Here is a 27786-nt window from a genome sequence, read left to right on the forward strand (position 1 = left end):
AGTTAACAAATGATTGTATTTATTGACGAGTTCATACATCAATACAAACGGACGAGTTAAAAACAGCCCCTGCCCCGTGAGACCTGGGGAAGAGGGAAGCGCCACGGCCTGGACAAAGTATAAAAGTTATAAATAAGGGGGGGGGTCAAAACTGGGTCAGGGCAAATCTGGTCGGGGGTCGGCAATTGCCGGTGGCCTCAGACATGCAGAAGGGGACGGGCGCCGGCCGACCACAAGACCCCCTCTCCCACCCCACGCTCGGCTGGGGATAGGGAAAGGGCGGCCACCTTCTTACAAACCTTAGCGGGAGTGCAGCTCCCTCCTCTGAGGGGCTGGCTGGCTGAGGATCGAGAGGAACCCAGGCCAGAGGGCCAGGCCTGAGCCTGTTTGGTCTGGGCTGTGGCTAGTGTCCCGGGACGGGGAATGGAGTAGACTTCTAACCCTCACAAAGGGCAGCTGCAGCCCTGCCGGGGTCCACCCTCGGCTGCAGTTCTTTGCAGTTTGGCCATGCAGGTGGTGGTAGTACAGAAGAGTGGGGGTGAAATAGGCTTCATCTGTTCTGGTGTATTCCAGCTGATGCAAACAAGAGCTGAGCACTCTACGCAAACCAATTTCTAAGTTTCTGCCTATAGAACCAGTAGGACCCCATGGCCTGTCCGTGGGACAATTGGTTTTTCTGACCTGAATCTTCAGGAAAGCTACCCTGACTTACCTGAGGCAGAGGGAAGCAGTAGGGCCCAGAGACACATGTTCTTCACCCCAACTCAACAACTGCTTCACTACTTGGTCCTACTCTACCTGCCCCGTGCCCTATATCCTTCCCCTCACTCCTAACAGCTGTCCTTCTAATTCTAATCTATCCCCTCCCCTCTACCACTTACCTGTCCCACCTACCACCTTTCCAGTGTGTCTCTTGGCCCCTTCTGCAGTCCCACGTGCCTCCCCCTCCCCTCAACTCCCAGCATCCAGAGCATCCTGGGTGCCCAGCACTGCCTTTGAGGAGGTTCCTTCTACCCAAACCAGAAACCTACGTGCCATCTCGTATTGGCTAGGTTGTGGACACCAAGAATCCAGAATTCGGGTTAGTGTGTTCCAGTCCTTTTCGTGCCCCTTGATAGTTCCACATGAGCCAGGGTGGCAAAGCAGGAGTAGCACATGAAGGGAAACCAGGCACACATCAGCCAGCCAAGTACTCTAGCAATGAACACTCAACTGTGTGTGTGTGTGTGTGTGTGTGTGTGTGTGTGTGTGTGTACTTCATCTGTGGCCAAGGTCCTTAGAAGGTGGGCTGGCGCCCTGTAAACCATGAGGGAAGTTCTAACACCAGCATCACTCAGGATGCAAGGAGAAGGTGGCCTCTGGGTCTAGCAGCCTGCTGGGGATCAAGGTTGGGAAGACAGGGAAGACCAAGGGGCTGGGAAAAGGAGGCCAGGGCTTTATGTTTGCCCAGCAGAGGGCTTTACTGTCCTGCAGCAACATCCCACAGCTGTCTCCACAAGTTCTGGCCAGGAGAGAAAGGGGGCACCGGGAGAGAGATAATGCTAGGGCTCTCTTGGAGAGGGGATGGGAGTGGAATGTGGGGGGCTCGGGCCTTGATACCAACTCAAGCCTCCTGATGGCTGGGAACGCCCTGGAGGGCTAGAGGGCTTTGCCTTTGGGAACTGCCAGGAATTGGGGAAAACAGATAACCCCTGCTCTGGCAGCCAGGGGAGTGCAGCTGGTGTGGGAGGGGAAGTGGAGGTAGAGGTGAAGCTCCGCTGTTGGCTGAAGGGCACTGATACCACATGGCCTCTCACTTCCACCCCACCGAATACCCTGTGTGTGCTCCACCCCAGGGAGCTGATCCCTGCAGTAATTTCAAATGGCTTCTAAGAAGAGAGGGCCAGCCCTTCCCAATTTCCCCCAGATGGGGCAGGCTGCCCTCCTGCTCCTACAGCACCAAGATGACAAGGATCCAAGACCTACCCTGCATGAGCCACTGAAGGGGCTGTGGAGGCAGGAGCTCCAAGAAAGTGAGGCAACAGTCAGGGAAATAAATTAATAAATACAGGGGCCCCATGAGGAAGCTGGAAAAGGTGCTTCCCCTCTGAGCACTGACCCCTGCTAGCCACTCCAAGCATCCCCACAGGTTTTGGAGAGTGGAGCAGGGGCTACAGTTTGGAATAGGGGGAGCATTCACTTGGGACAGGATTCCGGAACTAGAGTCTTCGTTCCATGCGCCGCTCCACCGCCCGAAGCAGCAGCTCTGAGTATTGCTCTAGCAGGGCCTGTGTTTGCTCAGCCCCCACGGCCCCAGGGCTCCCGCCCGGGCTGCACAGCACTGCCCCAGCCAGGGCCTCGAGCTCCTGCCGCACTGAAGAGAAGGTGTTTCTGAGGAGCTGGGCGATGCGACTCTGCTCCGCTGAGGGCGTCTTGCAGCCAGCCACCTGCAGCGAGAGCCGGGAAGTGAGTCGGAGGAAGAGTGGAGGAACCTCCTGTCAGTGGATCTGCGAAGGGGAGGGACCCCACCTGGGTCTAGCCTGCCCCCAGAGAAGGCCCTCCTGGACCGTCCCCATGTCTAGGGTGGCCAAATAGTTTTTGAATATGACAAGGGCTACTATTAATAATTACACTGGGACAACAGGCATAAACTGGGATGGTCCTAGGACAAACCAGGTCCTAGGCAAACTAGGACATATGGTCGCTCCACCCCTACCCCTCCAGTCTGAGGAAGTCTCCAGAGATGACCAGTAGGTGCTCGGTTCAAGAGGCCTGGCCTCTAACTCCCTCACCTACTCTGCCCCAGATGTTCTTGCTTGCTCCACCCACCCGTCAGTGGAAGAGCCTTATGGCTGTTCTGGATACTCAGCCGTCTCCCCCACGGTGGGTGCCCAACACGTACCAAGTGGTAGAGCCGCACAGCCTGGCGCACACTGCCCTGGAGCTCTGCCACAAGCTGTTCGCACTCCTCCAGGCTCACTGCTGGTTCTGGGAGGGACACATACAACTCAGGAAGGCCCAGCAAAGCTGCCCTTTCAGGCCTCCCCACCCAGGGGCCCCTGAGAGCAGGAGAGGCCTACCCGCAGGGTCACACCCCCTTTGCTTGCCCTCTCCTTGCCTTCTTCCTTCCCAACACCACCCCCAACACCACACAGAAAACAAGGTCCTGAGGGGAGGGCCAGCTCCAGCCCAAGAAGCCAGAGGCAGTGAGGGGGTAAGTGGGTCACAAGGAGATTGTGAAGATTGGCAGGAGTGTCTCACCATCAGGGGTGTGACTTATGGACCAAGACGGGAACAGACAGGACGAAAACGCCAGAGGCTGGATGCACAGAAATGGGATGGAGCCAGAGTGCAGACAACAGACACAGGAGAAAGAGGATGGGGCAGGAGATGAGAGCTGGGGAGCTGTGCACACCTGAGTCCTGGCTCAGGGCTGCCCCTGGCCTGATGCATTCCATGGGGCTGGGAGTCTTCTCGGGGGACAGGGGCTGCAAGTTCTCAGGGCCTCGGAGGAGGCTGCTGACCGGCAGTTGCTGGGCACAGGGGCTGCTGGGCCCAGGCTGAGCCTGGCACTCTGTCCTAGGCTTGGGAGGGGCACCCTCCCCCAAACAGGCCCGCCTCTCAGATGTACTGTGAGCCTTTCCTAGGCCCACTGGGGAGCCAGGCTGTTCTGCCTCACCAGGGGCCCTGCCCTTGGTAACAGGTGAGAATGTGGCCAGGGTAGGACGATCGGGCAGTGGCTTTGGGATGTCCAGGACCAGGTGAGCCCGGCTGGGCAGGGCTAGCTTGCTGAGCGGTGAGACCCGAATGGGAGCAGGAGCCTGAGGTTCGGCCGCCAGGCCCAAATTCTCCCCAACAGAGATGCTGCGGGAAATCTTGGCCATGGAACTGGTGGTGGGGTTCTGGTAGGACTGAGGCCGAGACAGACGGCGATCAGCGTGTGGCAGGGAGCGCAGGCCCTCCTGGGCCTCCATCTCCCGTAAGAGCAATGGGCCTGGTGGAGGGGCCTCATCTGCCGAGAAGACAGAGAGACACAGGTCAGGTGGTGAGGAAGGCTTCCCAGGCACTAGCTCCCTAGAAGTTGCGGTGCCCTGCCCATACCCACTAAGGGACACCCAGTGGCAAGCACTGTGACACGTCAGGGCTAAATCAGGCCCTCCTTCCTCTAGCATGCGCATGCCCTCCATACTCCCCGCACCCTGGAGTTGAGCCCACCAGGCTCCTCACCCTGCGGCACCAGACTCTGCACAGACTGGGCTTTCTGGAGTCCACCTAAGGTGCTGGCTGCAGCCACTCTCTTGGGAGCCCAGCTGCTGTCAGGGTTGAGACGGCGTCGTGGCAAAAGCACAGGGACTGCCTGCTGGAGGCCAGCATTGCCAGGGGAGCGCTCTGCCTCCGGGGGTGCTCCTGGAGGACTGGCACCACTGCCTCTCGGCTGCTCACCCGAAGCCGGCCGCGTCTGGACTGGTCTCGATGTCAGCGCCAGGCTTGAGGAAGATGGAGACAGTTCCCTACAGGGAGGAAATGTGGAAGAAGGCCCAGAGAAGGCTTAGGAGTCCTCCCTGCCAAGACGGGGAGAAGCTCTCACAGAACCAGAAGCTCTGGGCGAGAAGGGCAGGCACAAAGCCAGCAGGCCGGTTGTCCCAAAACTTGGGAGTGCAGAACGCTGTTCGGCATGGGAAGACGGCAACCTTGGAGAGAGGAGGATGGCCTGCCGCCTCAAGGGCCCTTTGGGGAGCGCTGGGAAGTCAAGTGAGCCACAGCTCCTTGTAGGAGAGTGAGAGCTGCTGTGGGGGAGGTACCTGAGCGGGGGGGTCTGCACTTGCAACAGGAATCGTGAAGAGATGCTCTGAGACTCTGTCCTCTCTGGTACCCGGACTGGGCCCCCTACCAAGGTGACAGAAATCATGAATCGAAGCCAGCCCTCGCCCCAGATTCTGCCCCCCCTCCGAAGGTAACCCCAGGGCATGGCCTGCCCTTGGACCCTCCCTCTCAGCCAGGCAAGGAGGGAAGAAGGGCAGACTACAGTGACCACATACTGGCCCTCTCACCACACCTGGAGCAGCCCCATTGGCCAGAGTCTCAAAGTGCTGTTTTAGAAACTGCTCCTGGTCTGGGGTATGGGGACTGCCTTCCTGCAGCCCATAGGCACCAGTGCCTCCCTCTTCTTCCTCCTCTTCCTCATCACCCTCGGCTGGCTCTTCAAGGTCTGAGGAAATGCCATCCACACTCAGGGGCTCCGTGCTCTCAGAGTCTGGATGTGGGGAGGGGAGAGAAGCATCATGCTGCACCCACCCATCGCCAGAGCCTCCACTCCCACCTCAGTCCACTGACCTCCCTCAAAGCCGCAGCCTCACCTTCGTTGGGGTGCTCAGGGCTGGAAAGGCGGCTGCTACTATAATCCACAGAGCACGCACTGTCAGGACTGTGCTTCTCGGAGCCCCTGCTGCCTGGATACACTCTTCCCAGGGCCCCTCGGGCTGGAGCCTGCACCTGGAACTCACTTCCAGGAAGGCCAGCAGGGGAAAGAAGAGGCAGTTAGTAGGGGTGAGCAGCCCTACCACGACACCTGGCTTCCTTCTCCCCGACCTGTGAGTGGGACTGGGGATGAAGCAGGGACAAAGTGGCGGGCAAGCCCTGAGGAATCTGGGCCAGCCCTCCCCTAACTAAAGAACACTCAGGGAAGGGAAGCCTGGGAAAGGAAGACTGCATGGCCCCTGAGGTCTGGTGAGGGAAGGACCCTTGCCTGGTATCCAGGATGGGGCTGTCACTCGGCTCCGGGTAGACAATACCATCTTCGATGGGTGCAGGCTCCAGATCTTGGGCAAAGACCCCTTCCTCTTGGGACAACAATCGAATAATGTGGGGACAGGAACAGGGTTGGGAAGCCTGAGGCCGAGGGGGCTTTTCGTTCTGGGAACACACAAAGGGGCGTTACTGAGGTTGTTGATGTGAGAGAGGGTCTGGGAAAAGAGGTGGAGGTAGGCAAGGATCTGGTGTGCATCAGTTCTGGGGGAAGCTGAATATTCCAACTCTGAGGAGAACTCCAGTTAAGGTTCTTGAGTTTCTGGAATAATGATATTCTGTCACACTCCGGGCTGCCAATCTCCAGCCACCACTTAATACCATGAGCCCTTTAAGAAACCTGGCCCAGGACAAAGGGTACCACCCCAATCAGCAGACCATACAGCTTAGCCCAGCTTGAACCTTTGCAATCCAGGTTACCCATGTGCCACAGGGGCAGAGCAAGCACAGCTGGCCAAGTCCTCAGGCCCCAGCTGTCGGCACACGGCTGGCTACGGCTGCTTGGAGATCTCTAGGTTGCTGGGAGAAAGCTGGCTCACCTGGCTAGCATGTGAGGTCTCAGGGGCCTGCTGACCATGCTTCCCAGGGCAAGATGGGGTCATGGCCAGCAAGTCTTGGCTAGCACCTCGAGGGCCTGGGACCAGTGTCTCTAGCTGCCGCAGGTCCAGCATGGAGCGGACACTCAGCTCCACACCTGGCTGGGCCCAGCGGCCCCTTCTTCTGGGTCCTTGGTTGGCTGCAGGGGCTGGGGCCAGGAACTCCACCGTCTCCTGTGCCTGGTGTGAGGCAGGGGTTGGGGAGGGGGTCACAACCACTACACAACAGTATTAGCAAACACTCACATAGCACTTACTGTGTGCCATCCACTTTACATACAGGTGTTCACTCACTCAATCCCCACAACAACCTTATGAAGTAGGCATTATTATTATCCCCATTTTTACATATGGGAAAACTGAAGCACAGTGGGCTTAAGTAACTTACCTAGCCCCACGGACAGTAAGTGGCCTGCCTGCAGGTTACAACTCAAGTAGTCTGGCTCCTGAGTTCACGCTCTTAGCTTCACTCTACATCTTGTCTTAGACCTTCTAGTCTCAGCCTTCTAGTCTCAGCCTGGGCACCTTGGAGCTGGTGATCTCTAAAAAGTCCCTTACTCTGAGGTTAGCCCCAAGTCCATTCAGAGCACCAAGGACAAATAGTCCAGCCTTGAGCCCCTGGGCTGGTCAGAAGGCACGAGAGGCACCACACCACCATCATTCCATGGAGCTGCCACTGACAATGAAGGTAATGCCACTTCAAGTCTTGATGTGGCACGAGCGAGGGCGGGGCTGCTGTCGGGCTTGCTCAGAAAGCCTTGACCCTGCTTCTGGCTGCCCTGAAGTAGCCGCCCAGTTACCGGTCCTCTCACGGCCCCGTCCCTCTAAATAACTGCTCTGGAAGTTCTGACCTTACCTCCTAACCCGGAGTCTTTAGAACTACAGTTTCTCCAGATGCCTACTCTTTGAACCTTTGATGTTCTTGAACTTCAGTTCTTTTTTTTTTCTTAAATTTTATTTGTTATTGTTTATTTATTTGAGAGAGAGCTTGCACACAGGCACATGGACACAAGGGGGGTGCAGTGGGGGAGGGAGAGGGACAAGCGAACTCTCCTCTGAGCATGGAGCCCTAAGTGGGGCCCAACGCCGGGGCCCTCAGGGCTCGATCCCACGACACTGGGATCATGACCTAAGCTGAAACCAAGAGTCGGACACTTAACCGACTGAGCCACCCAGGCACACCTTGAACTTCAGCTCTGTTTGGCTCAGACACCCCTTGTCTACTCCCCACCTCAACCTGTTCTTTGTTCACACTTACCCCCAGGCCCCCAGGCAGCTGAACTAGTGGAGCGCTTCTTCTAGTGGTGACTAGACCTTGCAGGCCACCCCACCTGGCCTGCAGGAGGGAGACCCCTGGGCTTCATCATCCCTAACCTGGGACCAGCCAAGCTGTTCAAACTCTCCCACAAGGCCCTGCCTTGGACACAAGGGGTGCAGCACGTGGGCAGGCCCAGAGAGCCCTGCTTCCACCTTCCTCCACTCCTTGTAACCTCGGAAGGCCATTTTTAATGATGGTGACTCACCCGACTCATCTCCCAGTGGGACAGGCTTCGGGGCAGGCCTGGGCCGGGCACTGAGGCTAGACAAGAGACAGGCAGTCAGAGACAGTGTCTCCTGCCCACCCACCCAGCTCCCTGACCCCGCACCAGCCCATACCCTTGTGTGGCCATAGAGATGCTCTGGCTTCCTCGGCTCACCCTGTTCTCACCCCCTGTCCCAGAAAGGGCATATCTAGCCACTGTGCCAACTGGTGCCTGTCTGGCCCTGCTCCAGACTTCCACACACCTGGCTCCTTCTTGGTACCCTTGGCAAGGATGGGCAGAGCTGGAAGTTCTTCCTCTTCAGTGCCCTCATCTTCTCCCTCCTTGTCACTGTCTGATGACAGAGCTGGTCCAGGAGACAGCATCGATGGGGCCTCGTGCCTGAGTCCAAGACAAGGAAGGTCATGGGAAGAGGAGATTCAATGCAGGAAGAGGCCAAACTTCATGGGTCTTCAGGTAAGAAACAGGTGTTGGGGGATCCAGGAGGTATAGGTGAATGGCAGGTGCAGAGCAAAAAGGAGGAGCACTGAGACAGCGAGCAGTCTGGATGCCCACCTACCGCTAGCCCGTATCCAGACTCTTTTCTCACCGGTTGGGTCCTGCAGCCCTCTGGGGAGAAGACGATCCTTGCTGCTTGCCCCCTCGCTGACGCTGGCGCAGCTCAGCCAGACGCTGCCTCATGCTGATAGTCATCTCAGAGCTCAGGCGCCATACAAATATACAGCTGGGTACAGCCACAGAGTTGGGTGAGGGAGAGGTAACGTAGGACTCTGGGGTGGAACCCCACTAGTTCCCCTTCTCCATGGGCTGGCAAGAAGACCAGAGCCACCCTCTAGTGACACGTCAGGCCCTAGAAATACCCCTGCTTAGCCCTATTTCCCAGAGATATCACTGATGTGAAGAGAGAGGAGGGGGCAGGGTGTGTGTGTCACAGAGGAAAAATCTGTGTCTCAGGGAAGCTGGCTTCTGCTCACCTGTCCCCTGACACTGAGATGAGATGTTTGCAGTCATTACTAAACTTCATGCCAGTGACAATCTCTGCGAGGAAGAAAGAATACAACCTATGAACCACCCTGAAGTCCCAACCAAGCTTCTGTCCCAACAGTGGAGGTGGATGTTGGTCGGAAGGGAGGGGCAGGCAGCTCTGCTAGGTCCCAAGAAACTAAAGGAAGAAAGAGCAAAGTTCCAGCAGTAGAGTACTGGGGCAACACTCACCTGAGTGGCCAAACATGGTGGCCACGCACTCGCCTGAGGAGAAGTCAAAAATGGAGAGGTTCTTGTCAGAACAGCTGGTGGCTATGTAGATCCCTGAGGGGTCTGTCTGCACCTGAGGAGTGGACACATAGCTGGCAGAGGACAAGGGAAGCACCAGTCCCTTTCCACCTAGTACCCCAGTGCTCCCTTTCTCTGGCCCAGGGCCCATCCTCCTGGGCCCTTACCTTAATCAGAGTGCCATCCTCACCCTGTGACCCTTTAAACAGCTTCTTCTGCTTCCCACTGCTGATGTTAAAGATCCTGTGAAGAAACATGCTCTTGTTCACGTGAGGAGGAGGCCGTGATCAAGCACAGCTGGGTGGCAGAGACCCCAGCGTTCAGTCCCAACCCTGTTCTCTCTGGGAGCCACTCCCCAACACCAAAGGGGCTACCGCCTCTTGGGTACGGCAAAGTGCTCATTCTATAGGCTCAAGGGGGGCCACAAAGTCCTGGACAAAAAGACAGAAGTGGGGAGAGAGCTGCCAAGAGCTGACCCCCTCGGGCTTGAAGGAATGTGGTCATACGGTTTGAGAAGGGGATGCCCACCGAATATTTCGGTCCTGGCAGCCGATAGCCGTGTACTTCCAGCTGGGCTCCACATCCATGTCATAGAGGGTCGTCTTCCGTACCACATGGTGTGTCCGTGTAAACTGGACTCCATCTCCAGACTGCAGGGGTAGAGTATGTGGCTCCACCAGGCCCAGAAAACCCCGCTTTCACCTCCCTTCACCTCTTACAACCTCAGCTGGGGGAACGGTAGAAACCCACACCCCCCAACCCCTGCCCCATTCAGGGAAGCCCCATACCCTCACCTTCTGTGCAGTGCGGAAGTAAATGCTCTTGTCTGCTCCACAGCTGATCATGCGGACTTGCCCATCGCTGGCTATGGAAGAGGGGGGCCTAGCTATTCCCACTGCTCTCACCACAAGTGGCCAGTCCCTCCTCTACTACCCCACTACTGAGCTCTCTACGTGACCCAGACAACCAATTAAATCAGGTCGCTTCCCTCCAAACCTAAGCTTGCCATTCTCTCTATCCTCAGCCAACCTGGTTGGCTCAGGGTCCCCTAGACAGAGAGTCTACATTCTACCTGCCTTCCCATCTGGCCCCAGGCCTCCCAGCTGCTGTCCAACACACCCCTGTGACTGGCACACCCTTCTCATGGAGGCAGGAGGCTGGTGGCAGTCGGGGTGGGGGTGGAGGATGTTGCTGGTAGATGGCAAGATGTGTCTCAATTGCCCTGCCCCCACCTGCAAACTTGACGGCAGTGATGGAGGATGAGTGCTCGTCCAACGTCTGCTGCAGGCTGTACTCCCGGCCAGCATCTAACACATGGATGAGCCGGTCCCGGCTCGCTGATGCCAGCAGCTTCAGACCTGGCGTTCAAAGAACTCCATCAGCCCATGAGTGCCCAGAGCAGGCCCCCATCTGGGCCCGGCAAAAGGCCCGCAGGAACCGAGTCCCATAACCCTAAGCCAAGTGAACCACAGAGCAGGAATGGAGCTGTCCTCCGCTAAACCTGCGAAGACACCAAATGCTTCAAATGGCGTTCGGTCCCACACCCCAGGGAGCCAGGATAGATGCAAGTGGCACTAGCAGGACTGGGGGAGCCCTGGGCCACTCCGGGCCAGATACCAGGCATCCTTCTTACCCGTGTCCGGCTTAGAGTACTCCAAGCAGAGAATCTCTGAGTCATGGGCCTCCACCTTCAGCATCTCACTCAGGGACTGCAGCTCGTGCACCCTGCAAAGATGAGGAGAGGGAGGACGTCACTGCCAGGCTATGGGAGGAGAGACTCACCCTCCGTTCTCTGCTATATCTTCCCCCCGGGCCTGTTTTTAAAATTAAATTTTTATTTATTTTTGAACTTTTAGGCTTAGAGAAAAGTGGCGATGAGTACAGGGATTTTCCATGTTAACACTTCAAATACCAGAAATCGGGAAATTTACGTTGGTACTATACTACTAATTCAAGATTTTAGTTTAATTCCACCAGTTTTTCCACAATATCTTTTTTCTGGATCCAGGATCCTATCAAGAGTCCAAATTGCACTTAGTTGTTATTACTCCTTAGTCTCCTGTAGTTGATGACAGTTCTTCAGTCTTTCCTTATCTTTCATGACCTTGATGCTTTTGAGGAGTACTGAGCACTCTCCAATACTCTTTAGAAGAGTATTGATTACTCTGTCCTCTGTACCTCAGTTTGAGTCTGCCTGCCTTTTTCCCATGACTGGACTGAGTTAATCCATTTTTGGCAAGAATACCACAGAAACCATGCTATGTGGCTTCTTAGTGCATCATATTACAGGCTTCACGATGCTGATATGAGGCTGTTAAGCTTAATCACTTGGTTAGGATGGTTTCTGCTGGGTTTCTTCATTGTAAGGTTATTATCTTTCCCCTTGTATATAGACATCTTGTTCCCCAATCTTTTTGAGCCCATTTTCTCAAGCTCTGTCCTTCGGGACCTAACTCCCCCAGCCTGCGCTGTGGGAGGCAGTCGGTACCACCCCAGGCCTGGCATTACCTAAGCGTGCCTACACGGTCCCCAGAAGCTAGATGCTGTCCGTTGGGGCTGATACACACAGAGCGGATGCCCACACGGGGATCCATCAGGGACCCATCGGCTTTGTCTCCTCCGGGCAGCTCTGTGTCCAGCAGGGCCTGAGTGTTCCCATCCACATAGATGATCTTAATGAGGTCCTAATGGAGCAGGTCAGGAGAGGAGGTGGATAAGGCAGGCCTGACCCAGTACAGCTGCAAGGGGAGAGGAATGCTGGACAAGATAAACCCCTGGCTCAAGGAGCCCGGCCAAATCAGAGCTGAAAGATCAAAATCTGGGGACCCGGTTCCTGAGAGGGAGGCGTGAAGGCTGGGGGGGAGGGGAGGACTAAGCATGGAGGGGGTGCCCTATGACCTCAGGGCTCACATTGCTGAGGATGTTTCGGTGCAGTGTGGAGCCATGCACCCCGGAGCTCTCCGTGTTCCACAGGCGGATGGTATTGTCTGAGGAACAGGTGATAAAGGAACTTGGGGGCAGGCAGGCCTGGTTACTGTCCTTCACTTCAGGGTAGACCTGAGGGGCAGAGGGAACAAAGTCAGATCTCTAGTTAGGGGGCAGTCCTTTCCCTGCCCAAGGAGATAGAAGGGAATGAGATTAAAGAGAGATTGCTGGCCGGGACTTAGCCCAGAGTTTGTCACATAGTAAGCAAGCCATAACTATTAGATACTCTCTATAATCGCTATGGGCAAACACCTTAACCAAGCTCCTATTATGTTCCAGGCATTCTTCCATGTCTCCCACTTATATCGTTTCATTTAATTCTTAGGACAACTAGATAAATCAGGTGCATCAATTTACAGTTCAGGAAACTGAGGTTGAGTCAAGTTCAGTAACTTGTCCAAGATCACCCAGCCCAGGATGAGGCAAAGCTAAGGACAGACAGGGGCACAACGGAAGAAGCCTGAGATATATAAGCTCTAAATTCAAGCTCAATCCTCGGGACCCATCTGAAGATATGTGGATACACAGGGATGCTGCTGGAGAAACAAGAAGGCAGCAGGAATATAACTTTATACTCAGGGATTCCCACTTCCCGCCTCACAAGGGTACCCCAGCAAACCTGGCCAGTCCAAGGCCAGCCCAGCCCAGCCCACATACCTCCACACTCCAGACGCAGGAGGAATGATACAGAGCCGAGTACACCTTGCCCACTTTCTTGGGGTCCCTCACATCCCAAACATAAATGCTGTGGTCGTTGTATACACAAGACAGCCACTGATTCGTAGGATCAAAGGTCAAGGCAATGGTGTCTGGATACTTGGCATTGGCCCCTCCAGAGAAGAGGCGACTGTGGGGAAGAGGACAGGGTAAAAAGTGAGTGGAGAGCTGATAAAATGAAGGATTAAAAAGAATGAAAACAGAAGCCAAACCACAAAGGAAGAAGCAGAACGAGCATGGGGAACCCTCTCCAGACCTGCAGGGGGTAGCTGCTTGAGAAAGGAAAAAGCAGCGTCTGACAGCTGTCAGCCGGAGCTGACCCAGCACCGGTTGTCAGACCATCAAGTTCTCATGAGGAACACAACCAATGTCACGGTACGCCACAGTCAGACAAGGGAACTCTGTGGCCGTGACAGAGGGAAACAAAAACAAGACCCCTCTATAACCGTGTCTGAGAGCACAGATGAACGCACAGCACTGTGCCAACCACAAACGTGACCAAACGTTTCCAGTCCCATCTGTGGTGACTGACCACTGCTTCTTTACCAATTACAGCGTTAGCCCCATACCTTCCCTTCCACCTTGTAGATAAAAATTATGAAGATGTCCCACTGGGCAACTACCCCTACTTCCTGACAGCATCTAACCAGAGCAAAACTTCAATCCCTTGAACCATCCCTAAAATCATCCACTACAAGCCCAAATCTTACACTAAGCCCTGCCTAACCCCCCTCCTGAGACACTCCCTGCTTTCCCATGGTGTGCGGTCTCCTTGGTGGCAACCAGTACTGATAAACCCAAATCTGTAGCTCTACAGAGGTGTTTCCTGGCCTTCATTGGGGCAGATACACTCTTCACTTTGTTCCCTGAAGCACAGCCAGGGAAGGCTGGGTGCAGAGGGAGGCTCTGGGTGGAGGCAGGGGGCCCAAAGAGCTCACCTGGCCTCAGTGACACTGGCAATGTCTGTCCCCAGGGCGTGGGGCCTGGGCAGTGTGCTGAGGAAGTGCAGGTTAGAGGGGTTGAAGAGGCGCACGGTGCCATCGGCACAGCCACAGAAGATGTAGTCTTGGCTCACAGAGATGCAGTGGGCCACAGTGGTCTGCAGGCAGAGGGGCTTGGGTCAGCAAGGGTCCCCTGCCCAACCCCTCCTCAACAGTCGCCTGCCAAGAGGAGATCCCAGCCAAGGCAGAGGCGAGGGGAAAGCTGCCCAGCTGCTCTGGCCTGAGCCCCTCAGCTGTTATCTGGAGATGCCCCTCCCTCCAGCAGCAGGTGGCCAGAGGGCCCACAGCCACGTGCAATTGGGGGATGGGAGCCGGGGACCCTTCTAAGGCACAAGAGGTTTTGACCAAGAGGACAAAGTAGGAAAAGCCCAGCAGAGAGAAAGAAACAGCATGAGAAAGACAGGAGGGTCTAGGCACCACTTACTGTGAAGCTGTCTGTATTCTGAGCACAAGAGGGAAGCAGGGGAAAGAAAGGTGGAAAGAGAAAGCAGAGAGGAGGGAGTTACACAGATCTCCGTGGGCTGGAACGAGGCCAAGCTGTGGCTCCCCAGGCTCCTCTCTCCTGCACGCATGAGGGCCTAGCCCCTGCCACAGAGCCAGAGGCAGCAGATCTCCCCTGAGCTGACACATGGGCGGCCAGCCCCTACCCATGGGGACAGAGGTGCTTACTCTCAGCTCCACCCACTTATCCAGAAGCCTCCTGTCGCTGAACTCGCACAGCAGCCCTGAGGACGTGATGCAGAAGGTGCTGTCGGCCTTCTTCCCTCGGCCACAGGCCACGTCAGTGAACAGGTTGTTGCGCAGCTCTCCCAGCAGCCCTGAGCGGCCCAGCAGAGGCACAGTGGCGTTCACCTGTGGAGATGCACCGCTCCTGTCACCCATCCCCCACCCCCCCACCCCCCCACCCCGGAGCCTGCCCCTGCAAACGAGGCCCTACGGGGAGGGAGGAGAAGCAGCAAGGCCCCCCTCGCTCTCTGAGACTCCTCCTCGGCCCAGACAGCATCCGGATCACCCGGAACTTCTGTACGGCTGCTGAGTGAGCAAAGGGGGGCCCAAGTGGAACGGGGTCTCCTAGGGAGGGCTGAGCAGGCTCTGACCCCGGGGCCACTTCCAGCCGCAGCCGCTCACCTTTGAGGTCTTACTGTCATCGAGGTACCAGAATTTGATGTGCCGATTGCCTGCAGTGACGAAGTAGCTGCAATCTTCAGAGAAGGACACCGCTGTCACCCGACTGGACACCTTATTGGAGGCCACCACAATGTTTTTCTGGAGGGAAAGCCAAAGGAAGAATCAAAATTCTGCCCCTTGGGGCTAGGAAGAAAGAGGCTCAGAGGATGGAGGAGGGGTTGGATAGGACTTGTACTTTAACAAATGTTCCTTTCCAAGATTTTTTGGTCAGAAAAAGAAGGGAGAGAGAAGAATTTCTTTCTAGAGGAGTCGAAGAGATTCATTTCCGCTGGAGGCCCTCAAAGGCATAAAGCTAGCCCCTTTCTACCAACACATGTAGCTACACAGTTACTTTTTTCTGCTTCAGGCTATCTTCTAGCATGAGACTGAGATCAGCAGAGTGGAGGGAAGGGGCTCAGATCAGCAGTCTCCGGGCTCCCCAACTGGCCCGTGAACCCCCCATGAGGCTGTCAGGCCAGCCCACCCAGTCCACTCACCTTCCAGGCCCAGACGTTGACGATCATGTCATGCTGGTAGCCCACGGAGACAATGTACTTGGCGCTTGGGGAGAAGGCCACGCAAGCCACACCGTACTTATGCTCCTGCAGCTCTGCCACCTGGCTATGCTCAGCCACGTCCCACACGCGCACGGCAGGCATGTGCCCACTCTGCAGGGAAGCAAGAACTGGAAGTGCGGGCAGAGGCATACAGCCTCCCCGAGCCTTTCAGAGTGGGGGCCCTTACCTCCCCAGCTACTACATACAATCTCTCTAATGACCCTTGGCCAAGAGTCAGGAGCAGAGTGCTATACGGGGCAAAGGTTAAAAACAAAAACAAACAAACAAAAATATCTCAGGACGACAATGATTATCCGGGAGAAAATGGCCCCAGATTTTGTTCAGTATGTCTGTGTCACTCCTTGAGTGAGTCTGATGGGCCTCCAGGGTTGAGAACCACGACCACTCAGGCCTATTTCTGCCCCTCCGCCTCCATCAGCCTGAGAAGACAGAGGCGTTCCTCATGTGCCCAGCAGGGGGCCTCCGGGGACCAGGAACATTTTAAGGCAGTGGTTTTTCACAGCCTGCCTCCCAGCCAGCAGAATGAGCATGTGGGAACCTTTAAGAAATGCCAGTTTCGGAGTCCCATCTCACACCTACAGAATCAGAAACCCTGGGGGCGGGCCTGACAATGTGTACTTCACCAAGCAATCCAGGTGATTCTGGTGCTCACGGAAGCTTAAGAACCACTATTTTCAGGTAGAGCAAAAACTAGGATTTAGCATCTGTCCAGGGAACCAAAGTGGCAGCAGCCCTAAGGAGGCCTAAGATTGTAGCCCTCTGCTGAGGCCAGGCCTCCCACCCTCCTCGGAGGACTGCAGCTCACTTTCCTCACTCACCTCTCCAGTGACCAAGTACTTGCCATCAGGGGAGAAGGCGAGGGCCGTGATGGTTTTCCTGCAGGACGAGGCAGGCTCAGAGGGGCACTGACAGCCTGGCCTAAGCCCAGCTCCCTCAGAGTCCCCTCAAAAGGCAAGATCAGCAGACACCAACCTACATGTGGCCCAACCAGGCCCCAGTCTGCAGAGCCACAAAGCCCCCAGACAGTGCCTTTCTCCCAGCTCCCAGGAAAAGGAGGTGCTCCCTCAGTGCCCAGACCCATTTACCTGGAACTGTTGAGGATGTGGTGCTGTTTGTGTTTCCGGGGATTGAACAGCACGACCACACACCTGGGGAGACAAGTAAGACAACAGACTTAGCACCAAACCACGGCTCCCCCACAAGCACCCAGGCCACCTGGGAATTCCGATCACTCAGCACAGGGACCTGCACAGAGCAAGTTCAGAGGGGCTCTGCTTGCCACCGAGGGCAACTGACTGCTTTCTGGCAACCTACTCTTCTTGCTTCCCTTCCCCACCCACCAGGGCCTATCTCTGCAGCCCCTTGAGGACGAAGGCTCCCTGAAAGCCTATCCCACCAGGTCCCTAAGCACCAGCACCATCTCTGGTCATACCCACAAAGGGCAGCGAGGACGCAGGCCTCCCCACAGCCCTTGCACAGAGCCCAGGAAGGGGTGCAGGAGGGAAGAGTCCATGTGATTTGAGCAAAGCAGGCCACAGGTGTACAGCCAGTTCACAGGTTGGAGCCACATGTCTGACAAGCATTTGTGCTCCAAGGAGGAGTGAGGCCTCTCATGTGTATGCCCACGTGCGTACCTGGCAGGAGCCGACCCCACACCCTCTATGTGTCAGATGAGAAGTGGGTAGGAGGCAGGAGGCCTGAACTGCAGGAAGGCTCAGTAAGACTAGGAGGACGGGCAGAGAGAGCCCAAGAGGGCCTGGGGAGGCCTGTTCAGTGCCTTGGAACTCCTGGGCCCCGCCCTGAGAGTCCCTGGCCCCAGAGAGCCCGAGAAGGGCCCTCCAGACTGCCAGAAGACAGTCAGAGACTCCGCCCGCCTGCCTGCTGTGCAGAGAAGGGTGGGAGGACCCTCTCCAACCAGGCAGCGAGGGTGGACAGGATCAGGTTTAGATTGACTTTCCAGAGGCAGTTCCAGTGAGGAGGCCAGGTGGTAGGAGTCAAGGCAGGCAGCCCAAAGCTGTAGCCAGGCAGTGTTCTCCCTTAGTCTCCGTGGCTGTCAGCAGGCCTGGGCCCGTGGCCCCTTCTGCCTCACTTCATTAGTACTGACAGGAGCAAGCGTGGGACCTGCTACGCCAGGTCAGGGGATGGGGACGGAATGAGCAGAGGGTGACAGCCCCCAGACCAGCCTTGTTTAATGGGAAACCCACTGCCGGCTAGAAGCTTGAAGCAAAGGCAAGTACAGCTGCTGGTGAGCGCTTAGCATATTGGGCTCCAAAAACCCTTTCAATATACACATTCCGCAGGTAATCTCTGGGGACCCAGGGATCTCTGAGGTACACTAGGTACGCCCAGAACGGCCAGGCTGGGCAACAAACAGCCTTGGAATTCCTGAGTCACAGCTCCTCCTCTAACCCCTCCCCAAATCCGTCCTCAGTTTCCTTTCTCCTTCTCTATCTGCTCATCTTTCTTTGTTCCCCTTTCTCATCTCCTTTCTCTCCTGACACCAGCTTCTAGTCTCCTGCTTCCCTTACACATATGACAAAAGTCAGATGGCCTTGGAAACCCTGTGCCCCATCACTCTCCCTCCCCATTCCCGAACACACACACACACACACACACACACACACACACCCATGCGCACTTGCCCAGCTTCTGTTAGGGGCAGTCCAGGATACAGGGAGCCTAATTCCTCCAGATAGACTCATAGAACCTTAAAGCTGGAAGGAAGGAGGGAAGGAATTAAAATGCACCGTGCTAGGTGACTTTAAAATCACCTAGTTCAACCCTCCAGAATTTTGAGATGAGGAAGCCTAGGCTCAGAAAGGTCCCACAAAGAGCAGAGCCAGGCCTCCCAGGCCTCCTGACTTCCGGTGTGCTTTACATCAAACACACATGCATGTCTGATCTGATCGGAACACTCCCACAAGATCAGTCCTGGGGGGCTTCCAAAACCAAACTCCTTCAAGTACCCATGAAGGCCTGGGTGGTATGACCCCTGCCCACCCTCCAGCTTCACCCTGAACCATGCTCCAACCACATTCTTTCACTCTCTTTAACCTGCCATGCTCCTTTCCAGGAACTGTTTCCCTTATCTAGAACATTCTTCTCTCCCTTTTCCAACTAGTTAATCTTTAGTCCCCTTTCAGATCTCAGGTCAAATGGCCTCAGTATATGCTCTCACAGCAAGCACAGCATATCAATCTTTTGTAACATTTATCACAGCTGTAATTTTACATTTATTTTTGATGTGCCTTTCGCGAGAACAGGAACGGGGTCTGGTTCTGCTGACTGCTTTGTCTCCTGTGCCTAGCAGAGGCTGGCCCACTGCAGTTGTTCAAGAACCATTTTAATGGGAGAGTGCCTTCCCTGGTCCACTAGCTTGGTCCTGTGGGGCATCAGTAGGCCCAGCTCTCCCTACTCCATGCCCCACCTGTCTTCTATAGAAGGAGGGACTGAGGACATCTGGATCCTCAGAGGCAGTGTTGGGGCGGTAGGGATGCTGTGGGCTTCGGAGGCAGAGACCAGGGTTTGAGGCTTGTTCTGCTATGGACAGCTCTGTGACCCTGGGTAGGGCACAAGCATGTTGACTTACCTATAATAAAGGATGAACACTCAGATCTAGCTCCTAGGGCTTCTGTGAAGATTAAATGATTTTTTCTGACACACAGTAGGAGCCAAACAAATGGCAAATCTTAATATTACTACTCCTTAAGCATGGAAAGGAAGCTGCAAGGGGGCTCCTGGCAGTGGGGAACGAGGTGCTAAGGGACTGTGTCAGGTTTTTCCTCTGAAAGAATGGAGGAAAGTCCTGTTAGGACCTCAGTAATGGTAAAAACTTCAAAGGAGGCTTTATTTTTTGTTCTGGGGAGGCAGCCAGGAAAGGAGAGCTACATTAAGCTTGAGAAAAGAAAATATCTGCATCTTCATTCACTGAAGGGATGACAAGCTTGGAAGGGAGAAAGGAAGGGATGGGGGGAACGCGGAGTGAGAAACCACCTCAAGTGTCTAGGACAGTAGCACAGGGGCACGGAAGGAAAATTGAAGTGCCATCTCCTGGCTAAGGTAGAAAGCACCCCACAAGAGTTTCAGTGAACTCGAAACATGAAGGCTTCCAGTTCCTTTAATAACCGGTCCTCTGCTCTTCATACAGTGGGGCTCAGTAATAAGAGTTACCATTTGTCACTTTCTAGGTATAGGTAGCAGGCACTGTGCCAAGCAGCCTAGATGTCTGGTTTTAGCTAATCCTTCCAGCACCTTGTGACCCTTAGTACAATTATCCCCACTTTACAGATGGAGACCCGAGATCAGAGCAGTGAGGTAACTGGCTCAAGGCCACTCAGCTAAAGCCAAAGAGAGTCGGGGTTCCAGAAGCAGTGCTCTAAGGGCTGCGGAGTGGAGTAAGTTGAGGAAAGAAGAGAAAAGTGAAGTTGGAGATGAGAGACGTGAAACACAACTGACCTAACATGCAGGGTGCTTGACCGGGAGCCTATGAGAAGAGGGAAAGATGACTGGGGCACTTTGAGGGGAAAAGGATTTGGGCTACAGGATTTCTGGAAATCAGAACAGGACAGATGAAAACTATAGCAGTTACAGTTCCAAGTTCATAGTTTTAGATATTTAGATTTTAATACTTTTTTCAGTGTGTGAAAAAGCATACACACACACACACACACACACACACACACACACACACACACACACACACACCAGTCTGCCACCATGTTTTCTAACTGATGTTTTCTAACTTTCTTGTTATCTGGGCCGATCTGCTGAGGAGGCCCGTCTCTGCAGGCTCATCTCTCTAGCAGTGACTTCCAGGGTGAGTGGTTACAGGTTACCTAGTTTCTGATCAACTACACAAAAACCATGGCAAAGGGCTTCGGCTGAAAGCTGCTCTGACTCAAGCTGACCCCACACATACTCCAGCCGGCCACATTCCAAATCCAGGAAAAGTAGGTGATGAGGGCTCTATGATACGCTTTTGAGTTTTCCTTTAAGCCCATCATCCCAAAGCAGCCTCATGACTTTCAAAGAGCAATGCATCAGACTGCTTAAAACACTCAGTCTTGCTGGACCACAGCATCTTGTTTCCTCCTCCTGGTAAGTGCAGTTCCATGGTGGGAGGAGGAAGGAGAGCAGTGTGTGTGTGTGTGTGTGTAAAACTACAGTGTAGAGAGGGAGATGACTAGCTGTGAGGCAATCCTTCCCTTCTCCGACACCCCCCCCATATACACACACCCCCAGCGTAGCCTGGAAAATTCTCATGTGCGGCATGGAGGAGTTACGCAAAGGAGAGAAACGTGCAAAGGAGGGAAACACACACAGAGACAGACCTCTAAGCTGAAATTTTTACTTTTAGTTATTCAAATATGGAAACCTCCCCACACAGAGGAAGAGGAGGAAAGAAACCAACCCCTGGTCACAGCTCCACTTGTGGGGACAATAATGCAGATGCCGAGGTGAGGGCAGAACTTGGCACAGACATCCAAGGTTCTCCCTGTGCCCCGCTAGCTGAGGTCCTCCCAAGAGAAGAGAGCTCAGCGACACTGATGCGGGAGCCATGTCAGTCTTCTGTGACCCTGAGCAAGCTCCCCAGTCTACCGGGGAGCAGAGGGCAGGGTGCAGTCCGCATGTCCTTGGCCCTCCGCCTTGGCCGCCCGGGCCCTTGACGTCACCCAGGACAACAGGCAGTCATCTGCACGTGTGTCCTTGCAGTACTGCTGGCTGCAATCCACAACAAGGGCTAGGCTGGCCCAACCGGCTGAGTCCCGTAATTCAGAACCCCAGGGTGCGGGTGCAGGGAGACAGTGAGTTCTCGGTCCCCCGGGGCCTCAGCCGGGGAGTCACGTGGTGGAACGCCAGTACCAGGTGCTGGGCCCACTGCCCAGGAGCTCCTCTGAACCAGGAAGGGCCAAGCCCTCAACACACCCCTTTCCCAGACAGGTCCAGGCCTGTTGCCATCACCAAGAGCCCGGCATTCTCACAGGATCTGCCTCCTACCACTCTCCATCCTCCAGAAGGCAGGAACAAAAGAAGCGTGGGAAGAGCAATGAACACAGCAGCACATACAGGAAGCAGGACACAGAAGGTTCAAGCGGAGACCCTGTGCCTTGGATGCTCTTTCTTTCAGACCAGGTAAAAACAGAAGGTGACTCACACAGGGACAAGAGGTCCTTCAAGCCTTGCTCAAATGTCACTCTCTAGCACGATTTAACATCACAACCCCATACCGTACCCCCATTCCCTATTCCCTTTCACTGTTTATTGCTTATACTTTCTCCAAAGCACACATTTTATATTCTATAGAATTCACTTTTGGACAGGGAGGAGATCTGTCTTCACCACTAGATTGCCAGCTCTGTGCAGGTGGTATTTTTATCTGTTTTGTTTACATCCCCAGAGCCTAGAAGATAGGCACTCAATAAATATTTGTGAATGAGTGAATAAATTATTAAGTCACTAGCCACCAGATCTCAAAGCCAAGGAACCTCCCAATCAGCAGAACTGAGAACTACTAGGGCCCTAGGGCAGGTGCGCGGTTCTCCCCTACCTTAGGCTTTTAGGACTCACAGACACTTAAGGGCAGTGTGATGATGGAAGGAACGAGAAAACTGGGGCCAGGCAGACCTGTGTGCTAGCATACTGTGTGATCTTGGGCACATTCCTTAACTTCTCTGAATCTGTTTCCTCATCTGTAGAACAGGAAGAACAAAATCTACCTCACAGAATTGCTGTGGGGACTGAAGAAGACAGTGTGCAGTGTAAGCAGCATGGTGCTCCTGGCCATCTTCTTGAAGGGTACTCTGCTCCACCACTAACAAGGAAAGCGAGATCCAGGGGGTCAGCAGTTACAACAGGAGCCCCAACTGTGGCATCCCATACATGACTTGTTGGACACTAATGACTCATTAGGATCCTAACCCAGGTGTGGAATTATAAACCATCCCTCTGGATTCACTCCCAAAAGGGAATGAAATATAGCTTTAATTATTCTAAGAGAGAATGAGTCAAGGATGTTTCCTAAGGCATCCTCGGTTGTGGTCCTCTTTAAATGCCTGCAATCCAGGACCTTCCAAATAAGTAATCCTCTTAGGCCAGGTCACAGGACCCACTGGCATCTCTGTTTCTGGGGCATTTTACAAATCCCTCCTCAAAAACATGAGAGAAGACAGAGAATAACATGGGTACCAGTGGAGAGCTAGCAGTGCACTTCTCTCTGCCCAGACGACTCTACACACATTCCCTTCTGGGACAAGACGTGAATCTCTGTGCACTGCAAGACTTATGAGCCCTGTCAAAATGCAACGCCTGGGCCCCCGTCCTCCCACTCATTATGCTCTAGCCACCACGACAACCATTTAGCCCCCTCAAACAAGTGAACCCAATCCTCCCCTCCCTGGCACCTTTGCACTTGAGGCTTCCTCCACCTGGACCACTTTGGAGTCCAGATCCTCAAGAGTTCCTTCCTCTTGGTCATTCAGACATCAGCTGAATGTGACCTCCCCCTGCGTCTTAACGACCCAATCCTAAAGTAGCCCCCGCCCCGGCCCCGGCCCCGCCACACGCCCCGCCAGCTATTCACTTACTCTCCTTTCTGTCACTTGGTTTTACTTTCTTCAGAACACTTACCATCTCTGACACTATCTTGCTCATTTATGGGCTGGCATGCTGATTGTCTGCTTGCCCTTCTTGAACCTAAACCCCACCAAAAATGGTCACCCTTTCTGTCCTGCTCACTGCTATATACCTTGTGCCCAGAACAGTGCCTGGTCCAGAGCAGGTTTTCAACAAATACCTGCTGAACAAATGAATGAAGGCATCTATGACCAAACCATCTGAGGAAGAACTAACGGGGCTCGGTTTCAGGTGTGAAACCTGCAGAGCAACCAGAAGACAGGCCCTGAGGGGACCGACACTTGCAAGGACCCCTGCACATGACTCCCATCCACCAGGGCACAAAGCAGGCATCTTCTCCCAGGCCCACCCGGTGTCCACAGTCCCACACGCCCCCTGGCAAACTGGCACACAGGGCTTGCCCACAGACCGTAAGGAGCTAATTCTGTGCTCCCTTAGCTCAGCTGTCACTAGAACATAGTTCAGGTTGGGAGACTGTGGTTTCACACCTTGTCCAGTGCTTTGGAGCTGGGGGACCTCAGCATAACTTCCAGTATGGGCTGAGTAAATGGGAGGGCCTTCTCAGGAAATCTGAGTCTGCCTTCCTCCTCCCTAGTTAACAGCAACCAAGAGGTCTCCTCGGGGCTGCTGGATAGGGCACCTCCCACTCCAGTAGCTGCTTTGCCCAGAGCATTCACCCAGGCCAGGCCCACACTTCGGCACCGGGGATCAAGAGAGACTCACTCTCAGAACGGACTGGCCCCACCGCGGCAATGGGGGCTGTGCTGGGCTCTACAGCACCTGAGCCCTCTACCAAGCCAACCAGCAAAGGGGCCCAAGTCAATTATGGATGTTCAACTAAACTGAGCCCCTCGAAGACGCTATCTGGGGACCACCTAGCCTCCTGGAGCAGGGGGGCTCAAAGTGTGACAGGTGAGGGGTAGGGTTTTCTGTGGACAGAACAGCAAAAGGGGAACTCTGGAGCCACTAAAACTGAGGGGTCTCTACCCAGAGACTTCACCCACCTCTGCTTGACACAATCCCCCTCTACCCCACCCTCTTGGAGCTGTTTCATTTCCTTTCAGAAAACTTTGTTTTGGTTTGATATTTGCCTCTAGGCCTCCGGGAGACTTTTCTGAGCTTTGTTTTTCTTCTTGTTTCTAGGATACCTGAGCCGCTCTGAGAGCAACAAGCATAGTAGGAACTAGAGAGTGGGGGTGGGGTTAGGATCACCAGATAGGGAAAGAAGAAGAGAAGGAGGGAGGGAAAGAGCCTACTTGGCTCACATAGACTTTGGTGGCCCCCAGACACTCCAGAGGCACAACAGGGACCTCTAGAACAGAGCAAAACGAAAATACTCAGAAAAAGGGGCCATTTGCAAAGAGAGAACTTGAAGTCCTAGGAAATCAAAAGGTCAGGGAGTAGATCATGTCACCGCCCAGGGCTCGCCCGAGCCAAGCACACTGAGGAAACCTACTAGATATCACAGAAGGGAAGCTTCCATACACCATCTGGAAGGCTAATGACTCCCAGACACATGTGCCAGGCTGGGTCCTGCCCACACACAGAAGCACACATCCTTGAAGCACCAGGCCTGGGGTCAGGGGCGTGGGGGGAAGAGGTGGGGAGCATGGTTCTACAATCCCTAGGGCAGGCACACTAGGCTCAGCACATACCAGGCAGCAGCCCAGGCCCGTCCTGCCCATCTCACATCCAGCCCCAGCCCCACCTCCAACAAGAAGGAACCTGGCTTTCCCAGGCAGAGGCAGGCACGAGAGGAATTCCCCTGAGGCCGGCTGCACAGGGTATCCAGCAACAGAGGTCATTCATCAACTTGGCTTCTGGAGGGGAAGAAGGCGGCCAGCTCAGCTTCTGCAGAGTAAGGCTGGTGCAGCTCTTACAGCACCCCCACCACAGACATCAGATGCCAAAGGGCCGCTCAGGAAAGGCACCGGCCCCAGAACCCAGGGGCAGAAGTTTCCCTGGTATAGACTGAGATGCTCATAAACTGGGCTCTTCTCATTTGTATGCCAGGTAGACAGCAACACGAGAAGCAGCTTTCAAAAATCAGCAGAAAGTCAGGTCTTCCCCCACTCCACACCATTTTAAGATTAAGAGCTTTGCAGTCAGACTACTTGGGTTAAAATTCCAATACAGACACTTACTAGCTGTGTGACCTGGAGCAATCTGCTTAACCTCTCTTTTTTTTAGTTTCCTTCTCTAAATGGGATAATAATAGTACCAACCTCACAGGGTTGCTCTTTGCAAAGTGCTTAGCAAAGGGCCTGGCACAGAATAAGTTGTTGACAAAGGCAGATTTTTGATGGGATGATCAAACTAAGAAAATCATATACTGGTACAAAAACTCCAAGAGTTGCTGTGGAACTCACACTGGGAAAGTGGGCACTCCCTAGCTGACGGTGGGGAAGAAAGGTAGAGGGGCGGGGGCCTTCCCATTCCTGTGCTCCCGTGCCCAGCAGCAAAGTACACAGGTTGACAGAGAGAACCAGAAGCAGCAAGGGCGCCAAGCCTCCCAAAGAAACACTTTTGTAAAAGCCTAAAGAAGCTATGGCTGGGGGTTTCTCATCTGCAGGAGGAGAGGAGCGAAAAGGCAGCAAGGGACAGAGGAACCCCAGCCCCAGATCCCTACTTTTCTTCCATGGCACTGAAATCTCTCCAAGTGATAACAGTAGGCAAATGTTCAGAGCGGTGTTTTTCTTTTTCTTTTTTCTTTCTTTTTTTTTTTTTTAAAGATTTTATTTATTTATTTATTTGAGGGAGAGAGAGAGAGAGAGAGCACGAGCGGGGGGAGGGGCAGAGGGAAAGGGAAAAGCAGACACTCCGCTGAGCAAGGAGCCTGATGTGGGACTCGATCCTGGGACCCTGGGATCATGACCTGAGCCAAAGGCAGACCCTTAACCGACTGAGCCACCCAGGCGCCTGGTATTTTTCATAAAAATAGCCAAAAAGTGGAAACAACCCAAAAGCCCATCAACTGATGACTAGATGAAGTGTGGGACATCCATACAATAGAATGTCATTCGTCCATAAAAAGAAACAAAGTACTGATACCTGCCATGACATGTATGAACATTAAAAACATTATGCTCAGTGAAAAAAGCCAGTCACAGGGGCGCCTGGGTGGCTCAGTCGTTAAGCGTCTGCCTTCCGCTCAGGTCATGATCCCAGGGTCCTGGGACGGAGCCCCGCATCGGGCTCCCTGCTCGGCAGGAGGCCTGCTTCTCCCTCTCTCTCTGTCCCTGCTCATGTTCCCTCTCTAGCTGTCTCTCTCTCTCTCTGTCAAATAAATAAAAAAAAAAAAGAAAAAGAAAAAAGCCAGTCACAGAAGGCCAAATATTCTACTTATATGGAATGATTCCACTTATATGAACTGTCCAGAGCAGGTAAATCTACAGAGACAGAAAGTGGATTAGTGGTTGCCTGGGGCTGGGGGTCTTGAGGGTGAAATAGGGAATAACTGTTAATGGGTATGGGGTTTCTTCCTTGGGTGATGAAAATGTTTGAAAATTGACTATGGTGATGGCTGCACAACTTTGTGGATATGCTAAAAAACACTGAGTTGTACATTTTAAATGGGCAAATTTGTGGTACATGAGTTACATCTCAATAAAGCTGTTTTTTAGTGACTAGAAGGTAGATATTAAAGATGGTGTTGGGAACTGTGTGTAATATAAAGTGTGAATCAGTATGTACGGGTGGATGGCCAAAAGAACAGGACAAGACGGCAAGTACAGCATTCAACAAAGAGCCTTGACCTGGCCCTGTATCTCCTTTACAAAAATGGTACCAAAACATTCACCTGGCTATATCTCCCAGAAGAAACCAAAAAATCCCTGCCCACCCTAACTGGTTTAGCATGGTTATAAACTCCCATGCAATAAGCCTTCTTCCAATGTACTTACCCTGCTGGGTAGGCAACTAAACCCGATCGGGGATCACAGGCAAGTCCTCTGCCTCCAGACACTGTTATTCCAAGCACCTTCTCCAATGTCACCTGTTAGAGGGAGACAGAGAAGTGACATATGGACAGAGCAGGGTCGGGAAGGAGGTGCTGAAGGTACCCACGACCATCTAGCAAATGCTGACTACTTTCTTCAGGAGAATAGGGCTACTGACTTCTCCAGGGTCTGTCCTGGCCACAGGTCCCTTGGTCACATGGGGAAAAGCCAGCGTGCATTGCAGGCTTTTAACAGGGCTCAATCTGTGGGGACCCTGGGAAAGAAAATGAAGAGTTAAAGCTGGGCTCATGGCCACAGAGGAACAAGCACTCCCCCAATCCAGGAAGGCTCCGTTTACAAGATAAAGCCTTGGGTCCCCAGACTGGCCTCTTGGGTCTCTGAGAGTCAGGGAAAGTCACTGATCTTCGTGCCTTGGCAGGTATGAAAGAAAGGCTACTGTGATCTACCAAGAGTCAGAGGAATGTTAGGTATTAATTAGGTGACTCATAAGATCTCTGATCTTTGCCTCCCATCACGTTCCTCCCCTCCATCAGAGAACTCTACCCACCCCAAAC

The 27786-nt window shown here is 54.0% G+C and overlaps 1 protein-coding gene across 6 annotated transcripts in view; it reads right to left on the reverse strand.

Moving 5' to 3' along the window:
* Positions 1 to 2: 2 nt before the first annotated feature.
* The window catches only part of MAPKBP1 (mitogen-activated protein kinase binding protein 1), a 51397-nt gene continuing 23613 nt past the window's right edge, over positions 3 to 27786 (reverse strand). For 2 of the 6 annotated variants that reach the window (XM_036084586.2, XM_036084588.2), the window contains exons 3-32: positions 27176 to 27267; positions 16727 to 16789; positions 16460 to 16517; positions 15561 to 15731; positions 15025 to 15162; positions 14566 to 14748; positions 14321 to 14338; positions 13834 to 13994; positions 12836 to 13025; positions 12104 to 12250; positions 11702 to 11877; positions 10827 to 10918; positions 10426 to 10551; positions 9988 to 10058; positions 9722 to 9843; positions 9361 to 9436; positions 9137 to 9248; positions 8896 to 8959; positions 8511 to 8645; positions 8166 to 8302; positions 7904 to 7959; positions 6324 to 6560; positions 5726 to 5892; positions 5337 to 5482; positions 5036 to 5233; positions 4782 to 4866; positions 4207 to 4490; positions 3395 to 3991; positions 2882 to 2967; positions 3 to 2426 (exon numbers count right to left, since the gene is read on the reverse strand). In XM_036084586.2, coding sequence (XP_035940479.1) covers positions 2199 to 2426; positions 2882 to 2967; positions 3395 to 3991; positions 4207 to 4490; positions 4782 to 4866; positions 5036 to 5233; positions 5337 to 5482; positions 5726 to 5892; positions 6324 to 6560; positions 7904 to 7959; positions 8166 to 8302; positions 8511 to 8645; positions 8896 to 8959; positions 9137 to 9248; positions 9361 to 9436; positions 9722 to 9843; positions 9988 to 10058; positions 10426 to 10551; positions 10827 to 10918; positions 11702 to 11877; positions 12104 to 12250; positions 12836 to 13025; positions 13834 to 13994; positions 14321 to 14338; positions 14566 to 14748; positions 15025 to 15162; positions 15561 to 15731; positions 16460 to 16517; positions 16727 to 16789; positions 27176 to 27267 — 4416 coding nt within the window. In that variant the 3' untranslated portion in view covers positions 3 to 2198. Of the gene's footprint in view, positions 2427 to 2881; positions 2968 to 3394; positions 3992 to 4206; positions 4491 to 4781; positions 4867 to 5035; positions 5234 to 5336; positions 5483 to 5725; positions 5893 to 6323; positions 6561 to 7903; positions 7960 to 8165; positions 8303 to 8510; positions 8646 to 8895; positions 8960 to 9136; positions 9249 to 9360; positions 9437 to 9721; positions 9844 to 9987; positions 10059 to 10425; positions 10552 to 10826; positions 10919 to 11701; positions 11878 to 12103; positions 12251 to 12835; positions 13026 to 13833; positions 13995 to 14320; positions 14339 to 14565; positions 14749 to 15024; positions 15163 to 15560; positions 15732 to 16459; positions 16518 to 16726; positions 16790 to 27175; positions 27268 to 27389; positions 27486 to 27786 lie in introns of all 6 variants that reach the window. The other 4 variants (XM_078079511.1, XM_078079510.1, XM_078079512.1 and 1 more) reach the window with 4 other exon arrangements.

The sequence above is a fragment of the Halichoerus grypus genome, chromosome 8 (assembly GCF_964656455.1).
Source record: "Halichoerus grypus chromosome 8, mHalGry1.hap1.1, whole genome shotgun sequence".
NCBI classification, from domain to species: domain Eukaryota; kingdom Metazoa; phylum Chordata; class Mammalia; order Carnivora; family Phocidae; genus Halichoerus; species Halichoerus grypus.